The sequence below is a fragment of the Somniosus microcephalus genome, unplaced genomic scaffold (assembly GCF_052327205.1).
Source record: "Somniosus microcephalus isolate GS21.2 unplaced genomic scaffold, FLI_Smic_1.0 unresolved_chr1, whole genome shotgun sequence".
Taxonomy (NCBI): Eukaryota; Metazoa; Chordata; class Chondrichthyes; order Squaliformes; family Somniosidae; genus Somniosus; species Somniosus microcephalus.
In genome coordinates this window covers 161,594,434-161,606,813 of record NW_028225179.1, presented here as the reverse complement: position 1 = coordinate 161,606,813, position 12,380 = coordinate 161,594,434, and the positions used below count along the sequence as shown (strand labels likewise).

At 48.1% G+C, this 12,380-nt stretch overlaps 2 protein-coding genes across 2 annotated transcripts; both read left to right on the top strand.

The window, feature by feature from the left end:
• The first annotated feature begins 788 nt into the window (after positions 1–788).
• Positions 789–7,990, top strand: LOC147096412 (uncharacterized). The gene is made up of 2 exons (XM_085975189.1): positions 789–2,588; positions 7,905–7,990. Exon 1 carries the CDS (start codon positions 986–988, stop codon positions 1,877–1,879), a length of 894 nt encoding a protein of 297 aa, XP_085831315.1. The 5' UTR covers positions 789–985; the 3' UTR covers positions 1,880–2,588; positions 7,905–7,990.
• An 819-nt stretch (positions 7,991–8,809) lies between these two features.
• LOC147096411 (syncytin-2-like) lies at positions 8,810–10,393 on the top strand. The gene is given in 2 exon segments (XM_085975190.1): positions 8,810–8,920; positions 8,922–10,393. Coding segments are annotated over 2 exon segments (774 nt in total). The 3' UTR covers positions 9,585–10,393.
• The last annotated feature ends 1,987 nt before the right edge of the window (positions 10,394–12,380 follow it).

Here is a 12,380-nt window from a genome sequence, read left to right as displayed (position 1 = left end):
AGCGGGGTGCCGCAAGGATCTGTCCTGGGACCCCAGCTGTTCACAATATATATAAATGATCTGGATCAGGGAATTGGATGCAATATTTCCAAATTCGCTGACGACACTAAACTAGGAGGAGGGGTGGGCTCTGATGAGGATGTCAGGAGGCTACAGTGCGATTTGGACAGGTTGGGAGAATGGGCGGATACGTGGCAGATGCACTATAATGTGGATAAATGCGAGGTTATCCACTTTGGGGGTAAAAACAGGAGGGTAGATTATTATCTAAATGGCAATAGATTGGGAGATGGGGAAGTGCAGAGGGACCTGGGTGTTCTTGTGCACCAGTCACTGAAGGAGAGCATGCAGGTGCAACAGGCGATTAAGAAGGCAAATGGTATGTTGGCCTTCATATCAAGGGGGTTCGAGTATAGGAATAGGGATACCTTACTACAGCTGTACAAGGTGCTGGTGAGACCGCATCTGGAGTATTGTGTACAGTTTTGGTCGCCCCATCTGCGGAAGGATGTTCTTGCCATGGAAAGAGTGCAGCGGCGATTCACCAGGCTGATACCTGGAATGGCGGGAATGACCTACGAGGAGAGATTGAATAGTTTGGGCTTGTACTCACTGGAGTTTAGAAGATTGAGAGGGGATCTCATCGAAACATATAAAATTATGGCAGGCCTGGACAGGCTGAATTCAGAGAGAATGTTTCCAATGGCAGGGGAGCACAGAACCAGGGGCCACAGTCTAAAAATAGCGGGCAAATCATTTAAAACAGAGATGAGGAAGAATTTCTTCACTCAAAGAGTGGTGAGCCTGTGGAATTCCCTGCCACAGAGGGCTGTGAAGGCTAATTCAATAAATATTTTCAAGAGAGAATTGGATATATTTCTGAAGGCTAAGGGGATTAAGGGTTACGGAGAAAAGGCGGGGACGGGGTACTGAACTGGTAAGATCAGCTAAGATCTCAGAGGAAGATCAGCCATGATCTCATTGAATGGCGGAGCAGGCTCGAAGGGCCGAATGGCCTACTCCTGTTCCTATCTCTATGTTTCTATGTTTTCTATGCTTTAAAAGTTCCAGGGAAATGATACGCCATCAACGTTTTCACACTGGGGAGAGACCGTTCAGGTGCTCGCACTGTGGGACTGGGTTCAGGCGGACATCTGAGCTCACTGTACACCAGCGCACTCACACTGGGGAGAGACCGTTCACCTGCTCCGTGTGTGGGAAGGGATTCACTCGCTCATCCACCCTGCTTACACACCAGCGAGTTCACTCTGATGAGAGACCTTTTAAATGCTCGGACTGTGGGAAGTGCTTTAAAGGTTCCGGGGAACTAATACACCATCAACGTGTTCACACTGATGAGAGACCGTTCAGGTGCTCTCACTGCGGGACTGGGTTCAGGCAGTCATCTGACCTCACTGTCCACCAGCGCACTCACACTGGGGAGAGACCATTCACCTGCTCCGTGTGTGGGAAGGGATTCACTAATTCATCCAACCTGCTGACACACCGGCGAGTTCACTCTGAGAGACCTTTTAACTGCCCGGACTGTGGGAAGTGCTTTAAAAGTTCCGGGGAAATGATACACCATCAAAGTGTTCACACTGACGAGAGACCGTTCAGGTGCTCTCACTGCGGGACTGGGTTTAGGCAGTCATCTGACCTCACTGTACACCTGCGCAGTCACAGTGGGGAGAGGCCATTCACCTGCCCTGAGCGTGGGAAGGGATTCACTCAGTCATCCCACCTGCTGAGACACCAGCGAGTTCACACTGGGGAGAGGCCGTTCACCTGCCCTGAGTGTGGGAAGGGATTCACTCAGTCATCCAACCTGCTGACACACCAGCGAGTTCACACTGGGGAGAGGCCTGAGGAAATGTGAATAAAATGGACGATGAATTGGCTTACAAAAATGGCTTCGCACAAGGAAAGTCTAGATTAGATTAAAGAGCAGCCCCAGCTTTGCAAAGTGCAAAGCTAGCAGAAAAGAGAGACACCTGCCCCAGCCTGCGGCCAAGTGTTAACGAGCAATAAAGGTCACTGAAAAGGCTTAACTGCTAGCTAGAAGATGACTGACTAGCTATTGTGCGGTGCCCAATCACGATCCGGTACTTCAGGAAGGCATATGCAGCAGTGAGACAAGTCAGGACTTGCCCGCCAGACTGAAGACCAGATCATGGCCAAACTGAAAGGGCTTAAGTGATCCCCATTGGAGAACGCTTGTTGCCAGGGAAGTGATGTAATGACCCTTGTCCCACCGTATAAAAGGGGCTTCCCTACCGGTATTCGCTCTTAGCCAGAAGACGTGTGGATCATCAAGAGAGTCAGACACCTCCCGGGGACGTAAATGCTGGCAACACGTGCCTAACCCGGTGTGACTCTTGGGACACGAATGTACTGCAAAAGACCTCAATATACCGTGTGACCACTGCGAACAGTTGGAAGTAATAAAATGTTGTTTTAACTCTCCGAAACCTCGAGCCTGAAATCATTCTTCGTACTACGGAACTCAAGACGAGGACCAGGAAAACCCGGTTCTAACAACTTGGCGTAGTCGGCAGGATCGCAAGACATCAAGAAAGGGGAAAAAGGTAAGCACTATAATTTATTGTGCCCTTTTTGCACCCTGTCTCTGTGATCTTTATTGAACGAACCAACCGGGTAGCGTACCCTCTGGCTGGCGGTTAACGAAGCACAGTGCCCCATTGCTAGCACGCGACAGAGTCCGGGACTCTGATCTATCAATAAACTTATTCGTTAAGTCTACGACCTGTGGCAACATGACAGAACCAAGTAAAAAACCAACGACGGAAGAAGGAGGCAGAGCCCCTCCCGAAACCACGTTAGAAGAAATAGTAATCCAACTTAAACAGTATATAGAAAGTACATTCGATGTCCCACAACATGAATATAATATCGAACAAAAATTTGGTGCCTCAAAAGGACAATGGTCCCTTGATGATATAAAAAGAGCATGGGGCAAGACCACCCGTATGAAAGGAGGGAAAAGAAAAACGGGCTGGGTATTGGCCACCTTGAAACAGTGTAGGCAGAGAGGAGAAATAACTCGGAAGGCGGCAGAGGCCAAAGAGAAAGAACAAAAAACAGCTCTCCACGAACAAATAACAAAATACAAAACCGAGTTAGAGAAACACCAAAAATGCCTTGAAAAAGCAAACGAAAGAGCAGAAAAGTGGAAGGCAAAAATCAAGAAGGAAAGGGAGGCACACAGGGAAAGCCCAAAAGTGGTGATGATTACCCCGACGCCCTTGTATCCTACCTATCCTGCAGCGCCCCCTACAGCCCCTCCGGCATATGAACAGCCCACGCCCCAACCCCGATCAAACAAAGCCCATATTGCTAAAATAAATACTCCTCTTACGGACTCATCAGATGAAGAAGATATAACCGAGAAACCACCCCCACGCCTTGCCCCCATCAGGTTACAAAAACATGAAGTAGGCGGCCGAAATCTCCGAATTTATACCTACTACCCGGCCAACCCAAAAGATATAGATCAATGGGCAACTGATATGCCACACCCAAAGAAAAGCAGAGTAAAAGCCTGGCAGTTCTTGGAACGAAAAAGAACAATCTATAACCTGCACCCATTTGATGGATGCCAGGTTATAGCAGTAGTAGTTAGCGCAAGAGAGTCGGCCGCCCTGACGGCAATAGTAAATATGGCTGTCACCAGACGAGCAAACGCCCTACTTAACGCAGCCAGACAAGCACACCAAGCGGCATTAGCGGCGCATCAAGCAGCCAACCCACCTCCAGCTGCCGGAGCCGCACTTCCTGCCGTACCACCTCCAGCTCCACCAGTCCTAATAGTCCCCCCTGACCTAGCTATGATAGAATCAGAAGCCGATAGGACAGAAGGGTGGACGGCCATTAGAAATTGGCTACAGGAAAGGGGCCCGACCAATCCAGACTGGTCCAAAATAGCCTCCTGTGTCCAAAAAGAAAAAGAAGACCCCAATGACTTCGCCGTTCATTTCGCTAACCAGTGGGTAGAGTACTCTGGCATGGGACAGAATACCGAAGCAGAGGTGGATGCCTGCACCCATGAACCATTAAAAAACGCATTTATGAATGGTTTGAGACCTGACCTGGCAAAATTGGTAAAATTAACAATGGCAAACTGGAAAACAAACGCAGTTTCTTTTGCGAACCTGACCCAACAAGCCGTAACCCAGGATAGAGAACACTGTGCCAATCTCCGAGTCATGAAACTAAACCCCCCGGAGCGAGCAAGCTCTGCACCCCCCGTGGGAAACCCAGATAAGAAACCAGGCACTTGCTACAAATGTGGGAAAGAGGGACACTGGGCTAGAACATGCCGAGTGGGCAACAGGGGTAGAGGAAGAAGCAATAACGGAGGAAGAGGTGGGGAGGACAATGGCAAGGACAGGCAGTCCCAGATAATCAACCCGGCACAAATCCGTGGCAGACCCTGGGCACCGCCAGCCTGTATGACACCCAGACAATTACCCCCTCCCCACCGACCCTTAGCCCTGGAGAGATGGCGATGGTAGAAATGTACCGGAACTCAAACTCCACCGGAAGGGAAACCTTCGACAGCATGGCCCGACAGCAAGCAAAAAACCAATAGACCCCACCAACGAACCCCCGAAGGTAGAGGTACCTTGGCAACTGAGAGCTTTAATCACCCAAGCCAGGGACGGCCTCTATATGACTTTGTTGGTGGGAAAAACAGATAACTCACCCCCACTGAAAGTAGACTGCCTATTGGACACAGGAGCAGAATTGATGGTCTTCCCCACACAATATGCCCAAGACTGCCCGCTAGATGGGAAAACTGAGAAAGCCTTAGGGGCCAGTGGAGAAGACATCATCTTACATAGAACCCACAAAATGACCTTGTGTTTCGGCCCCCATGAAACAAGGGAACATATATGGATTGGACCCGTCACCGCCCCCATCATAGGCTTGGACATATTGACAAAGCTAGACTTTAGCCTACACTTTACTGGGAATGGAGACATAGGTTGGACGATCCAAAACAGCCCCCGCAGGATAAGAGCTGTGAAAGAGAATAGTAAGGACGAGTGGGGACTGAAGGACCATCCTATCTGGGCGCGAGATAAATATGTGTGCGGAACCCTACGGATAGACCCCGTAACGTTCACAGGGAAGCCGCCACCTTCCACAAAACAGTACCCTATAAGCCCCGCCGCCATTTTGCCTATAATCGAACAATTAGAAAAACGAGGGGTGTTAATTAAGACACACTCTGCCTCCAACAGTCCTGTGTGGCCAGTGGTAAAATCCAATGGACAATGGCGACTGACCATTGATTATCGAAAGGCCAACGAGTGCATAGAACAAAAGACCCAATTGGTGGCGGACCCATCAGTTATCTTTAACTCCTTGGGATCTGAGGAAGAAATCTTCTCAGTAATAGATATGGCCAATGGCTTTTGGGCCGTACCCTTAGCCAAAGAGGTGCAGCCGTGGTTCGCCTTTATGGTAAACCAACAACAGTACACCTGGACAAGGATGCCACAGGGCTTCCACAGTAATCCTACGGTGTACCACCGAGCGATACAGACGGACCTACGAACACTGCCCCCTCTGGAATCTACGGTGATCCAATATGTAGATGATATCCTTATAGCCTCAAAGACAAAAGAGCAACACCAAAAAGACCTTCTGATAATCCTGGGGCACCTAGAGCGGGCAGGACACAAAGCAACGTGGGATAAAGCACAGATTAATAGAACCACAGTCACATACCTAGGACAACAAATATCCAAGGGAAATAGGGGACTGACGGAGGATAGAAAAAAGACAATTCAAATGGCCGCATGCCCACGAACCATAAAAGCCCTGAGATCATTTCTAGGCCTGTGTAACTTCAGCCGCCTCTGGATAGAATCATACAGCCAAAAAGCGCAGCCTTTGACCAAACTGCTAAAGGACAATCCGGGTTCCAGGGATCAGATCGCATTAAATCCAGAGCAAATGCGGACGTTCGAAGAACTGAAGCGCGCCCTATGTAGCGCACCGGCTTTAGCCATTCCCGATGCGCGGATGCCATTCCGCCTCTATGTACACGAAAAGGACGGGTATATGACAGCAGTACTAACCCAGGCCCACGGAGATAGACACAGGCCCGTAGGATACTATAGTACCCAGTTGGATTTGGTGGCCCAAGGATGGGGTAGCTGTCTGAGAGCTATGCAAGCAACCTGCCTAGCAATAGAAGTTACAGCCCCGGTAGTTTTAGCACAAAAGTTGGTGGTCCAATGCCCGCACACCGTCCATGCCATGTTAGGAATGAATAAGGTAGCTCAAGTGACCGCCTCTCGATGGACCCGATGGACCACGATTATGGAAACAGATAATTTGACCATTACTAAATCCGGGCCGGGCAATCCAGCAAGCATGATGCCCCTGACAAACCCCGGAGAACTAGAAAGTGATCACGACTGTGTAAACCTGTTAGACGCCATGCAGCAGAGGGCTGAGACACAGGAACTACCCTTACACAATCCCGAAATGGTCCTTTACATGGATGGGTCATCCTTTGTGGAAAAAGGAACCCGATTGGCAGGGTGGGCGGTTACAACAGAATTCGCAGTAGTACGAGCAGGAAGTATGGGAGGAGGGGCCTCAGCACAACAGGCAGAACTAGTCGCCCTCACCCAAGCCTGTCTCTATGCTCGAGACAAGACGGCCAATATATATACCGATTCTAGATATGCCTTTGGCATCGCTCATGACTTTGGACAATTATGGAAACAAAGAGGTTTTCTGACAGCTGCAGGTACACCCATAAAAAATGGAAGAGAGGTAACAGCATTAATGGAGGCCATCCAGTTACCCGAAGAAGTGGCCATACTAAAATGTAAGGGCCATAACAAAGAAGATACCCCTGAAGCTAGGGGCAACGCTAGGGCAGACGAAGCAGCAAAATACGCCGCCCGTACCATTACCCCCCCCCAACACCTCAGGTGTGATATATCACGACAAACAACGACCAAGGGGACATCCTACTAATGCAAAGAGCGACCCCAAGGGAGGAACAATGGACATGGTTAGAAAATGGGTTGCAACCCAATAAAGATGGCATATGGCAACATCTCAAAACGGGAGCAGTAGGATGCCCAAAGGAACTGATGCCGTTTTTGGCCCAACAAATACACTCGTGTGGACACATAGCCGCACAGCAAATGACAGCCAGATTCCAGAGAAATTGGTGGGCAAAAGGGTTTCGAACTCAAGCCCAAAGAATAGTGGAGCAATGTGTGACATGCCAGAAAGTAAATCCTGGACAAAAAATTGAAGTACCAATGTTAAAAGCAGGGCCCTTCCAACATTTACAGGTCGACTATATTTCCTTGCCAAAATGTCAGGGATATACAGATGTATTGGTGATAGTCGATTGCTTTTCACGATGGATTGAAGCCACCCCAGTTCGAAGCGCCACCGCTGCTGCAACCGCGAAAGTCTTGTGTAAAGATTACATTCCTAGATGGGGCGTGCCCTTATGTATTGACTCAGACCAAGGCACACATTTTACGGGGGAAATAATTAAAGAACTTTGCAGACTACTACAAATACAATGGTCATTGCATTGCCCATACCACCCCCAATCATCGGGACAAGTGGAAAGAGCAAACAGGACAATTAAACAACGGCTCACTAAGTACCACTCTGAAGGAGTGCCATGGCCTCAGGCCCTACCCCTTTTCCTATGTAGTATTCGAGCCACCCCGAATAGGACCACTGGACTCAGCCCCTATGAGGTCGTTACCGGTAGACCAATGTCGCTACCCGGAACAATAGATCTACGTAGGGCTGACATTCATCTTCTAAGTGACACAGTACTAAAGTATTGCAAAGATCTAACAGATGCTGTCAGTTTTGCTTCCCAACAGGTCAGCGCAGCTTGGCAAGAACCCCCACCGGGAGGACACAGTTTAGTCCCCGGGCTACAAGTTTGGGTAAAGAAAATAAAGCCAGCCCCCCTGGAAGACAAGTGGGAAGGTCCGTATGTCATCCTGTTGACCACAGGAGCAGCCGTGAAAGTACAAGGAAAGAAGGCTTGGATACACGCGTCACACGTGAAAAGAGATACGGCAGGAGCCCCAAAAGAAGAATAAATTGGACTTATTGTGTATCATGATTCCCATCAACATATTGCTAACCATCTCCTTTACCCCTTTTCTAACATGGGTAGGAGGCATAGAGAATAACTTATTTTATCGGACCCACCTACAGATACACGGAGACCGGAGTGTATGCTACCCCCGGCCACATCAGTGGAATCCTTGTTTGCAGCCACACCAGGTTGGCAACCCCTCCCACTATATACCGCCGACACAACGAAACAGACATGCGAGGGCCAGACGGGTCGATATAGCCAGGGCGTTCGGGGGCAATGCGTGCAGCTAATAAGCTCAACAGACCCCGGTTGCCGAGGGCTCATGGGTGAGAATTGCACAACGTCAGGTAGCTATCCCCTGTGTTTTACGGGTAAGGGATGGGGATGCGTATATGCCCTTGTCACCCAGGACAATACCTGCATACAACAACAATGTGCCCGACACCACTGTCAGGTACACAGGGGCCAGCTGGCCTGTACATGCGAGGAACAAAGGTGCTTTAATGTCACAGCAGGAAGACAATTCATTTGTGGTCAGTGTAACGGGACCCATGTATCATCCGGTAAATGGATCTTCCCATTTGATACATTCCAGCTGTCCGGGTCTGGGGGAAACTCAAATGACCCCCTTAACTATTATTATACACAGTTTGTGAAGGTTAATAACCGGGAGGTCAAATGTTACCGAGCGAAGCACGGGTTTGCGTTCCTCCTCAATGGAACGTATACAACAGCGACGCCAAAACTCCCCTCTCTCTTCGCAGTAGGAGTAATCGCCCCCATAGCTGTTCCCTGCCCCACCAGTACACCATCCAGACGGAAACGCCGGGCAGTCTCCGAGGAGTTCTGTGCAGATTGGCGAGATCCGACCACACTGGGTAGCTCAGTAGGGTGGGGTATTCTATCGGCCATATCATTGGGAGGGGGCGCAGGAGTGATAGCAGCCAAGAATAGGAATTATCTAATGTGCGGAATCACCCTCCTGGGCAATAGCACCATTAAAGCATTAACCGCCATAAATAAGGAAATGGCAACCCTACGTCTTTTTAGCATGCAAAACCGATATGCTTTGGACTACCTCTTGGCACAAGAGGGAGGTGCGTGTATGATTATAGGAGACAAATGCATTACAAACGTCAATAGTGAGAGACAAAATATCCAAGACGCTATAGACAAGATTAAAAATCAACTGGCCGACTTCATTGAAGCCGGAGGGGGTGAAGGATGGTTTACATGGCTGAAAACATTGGGACAGAAATTACTGTATGGTTTGATTGTTATAAGTGGTGTAATTTTGGGAATTATTATTGTTGTAAATAGTATCAAATGTTGTATAAGTCGTGCAGGAGCTACTATACCCCCTCGCCTCTCCCGAATTAGGGTAGAAGTAGACGCAGCAAAGCAGGGGGAACCCCCAGAGGAAGCCTGTTCGGTCCTGCACAGTTATCTGTAAATTCGAAATGAAAACCCTTTTGGTTGTGTTCATGGCCAGAACACAAACAAAACGGAGACACAGGGTGTGTTTTTGATAAAGTGCACTATCAAGAGTATACCTTGTATATAATGATTCTTGTAGATTGTATAAAGAATCAAAGGGAGGGATGTGGAAACGTGAATAAAATGGACAATGAATTGGCTTACAAAAATGGTTTGGATGTGGAAATGGGAATAAAATGGGCAATGAATTGGCTTACAAAAATGGCTCCACACAAGGAAAGTCTAGATTAGATTAAAAAGCAGCCCCAGCTGTGCAAAGTGCAAAAGCTAGCAGAACAGAGAATCTGCCTCAGTCTGAGGCCAAGTGTTAACGAAGTGCCAACGACCAGATCAGGGCCACTGAAAGGGCCTAACTGCTGACTAGAGAATGATTGACTAGCCATTGTTCGGTGCCCACAGCAGTGAGGCAAGTCAGGACCTGCTTGCCAGACTGAAGACCAGATCATGGTCAAACCGAAAGGGCTTGAGTGATTCCCATTGGAGAACGCTTGTTGCCAGGGAAGTGATGTAACAAAACACTTGTTGCCAGGAAAGTGATGTAGTGACCCTTGTCCCACGGTATAATAGGGGCTTCCCCACCGGTATTTTCTCTCTCTCTTAGCCAGAAGGCGTGTGGAACATCAAGAGGGTCAGACATCTCCCGGGGACGTAAATGCTGGCACCACGTGTCTAACCCGGTGTGACCCTCGGGACACGAATGTACTGTCGATATGCTGTATGACCACTCCAAACAGTAATGAATAAAATGATGTTGTTTTAACTCTCCGAACCCTCGAGCCTGGAATTCTTCGTACTACGGAACTCAAGAAGAGGACCAGAAAAACCCGGTTCTTACAGCTGTTTTCTCCTTCCATGTACAAAGGCCGATGATATTCAGATCCTGATGAATCGAGCGACTCTGTCTGATCTTGAGGTGATGTTTGATCTGAGCTTCCTGTCTGTAAATGCTCCACTTCTAAAACCCTGGAGTTTAGAAAGGGGGTAAGAGGGAGAATGTTGTCTCATGTCCCCCTTTCCCAGCCCAGGCTGGTGTCTCTTCAGATCCTGGGACCTTTTAAATCTCTTCCCACAGTCAGAACATTTAATCAGTCTGCACAAGATAAAAAATCACAGGATTGGGGGTAATATGCTGGCATGGGTGGAAGATTGGCTATCAAACAGAAAACAGAGAGTTGGGATAAATGGTTCATTCTCGGGTTGGCAGTCAGTAACTAGTGGTGTTCCACAGGGGTCAGTGCTGGGACCCCAACTCTTTACAATCTATATTAACGATTTGGAGGAGGGGACCAAGTGTAACGTATCCAAGTTTGCCGACGATACAAAGATGGGAGGGAAAGCAGTGAGTAAGGAGGACATAAAAAACCTGCAAAAGGACATAGACAGGCTAAGTGAGTGGGCAGAAATTTGGCAGATGCAATATAATGTTGGAAAGTGTGAGGTTATGCACTTTGGCAGAAAAAAATCAAAGAGCAAGTTATTATCTAAATGGAAAGAAACTGCAAAGTGCTACAGTACAAAGGGGTCTGGGGGTCCTGGTGCATGAAACACAGGTTAGTATGCAGGTACAGCAGGTGATCAGGAAGGCCAATGGAATCTTGGCTTTTATTGCAAGGGGGATGGAGTATAAAAGCAGGGAAGTCTTGCTTCAGTTATACAGGGTATTGGTGAGGCCACACCTGGAATATTGCGTACAGTTTTGGTTTCCATATTTAAGAAAAGATATACTTGCTCTCGAGGCAGTTCAGAGAAGGTTTACTCGGTTGATTCCGGAGATGAGGGGGTTGACTTATGAGGAAAGGTTGAGTAGGTTGGGCCTCTACTCATTGGAATTCAGAAGAATGAGAGGCGATCTTATCGAAACATATAAGATTGTGAGGGGGCTTGATCGGGTGGATGTGGGGAGGATGTTTCCACTGATGGGTGAGACTAGAACTAGGGGGCATAATCTTAGAATAAGGGGCTGCCCTTTCAAAACTGAGATGAGAAGAAACTTCTTCACTCAGAGGGTGGTAAATCTATGGAATTTGCTACTTCAGAGAGCTGTGGAAGCTGCAACATTAAGTAAATTTAAAACGGAGATAGACAGTTTCCTAACTGATAAGGGAATTCGGGGTTACGGGGAGCGGGCAGGGAAGTGGACGTGAGTCTAGGTTTGGATCAGCCATGATCCTATTGAATGGCGGAGCAGGCCCGAGGGGCCGTATGGCCTACTCCTGCTCCTATTTCTTATGTTCTTTTTCTCTTCACATATCTATAAAAGCTTTTACAGTCAGTTTTTATGTTCCCTGCAAGCTTACTCTCATATTCTATTTTCCCCTTCATAATTAATCCCTTTGTCCTCCTTTGTTGAATCCTAAACTGATCCCAATCCTCAGGTTTACTGCATTTTCTGGCCAATTTACAGGAAACTTTCTGTTATCTGGCACTGACAGGACCGAGCTGGTGCCGTTAGATCAAAACAGCCGTATAAACCAGCGCGAATGTTAAAACATACAGAGCTTTTCAGCTCCGTGTGAATCAACAAACCCTCTTGCTTAGCAACAGCTTCAAAACAGTCGGCTGCAGCTGCAAGCGTCTCTAGCTGAAGCTGTTGCTTAGCTACAGACCTTGCAGAGCCTGACTGGGGAAAAAAAAAGCAACGAGAAGTAAAAAAACTTATAGAAAACAGCTCCTGAATTTTGCTGGTAGATAGAGCTTTCTGGACTTTTAACCTCCGGTTAAACGAAAGTTTCCTGTATATGTCCTCTCCTTG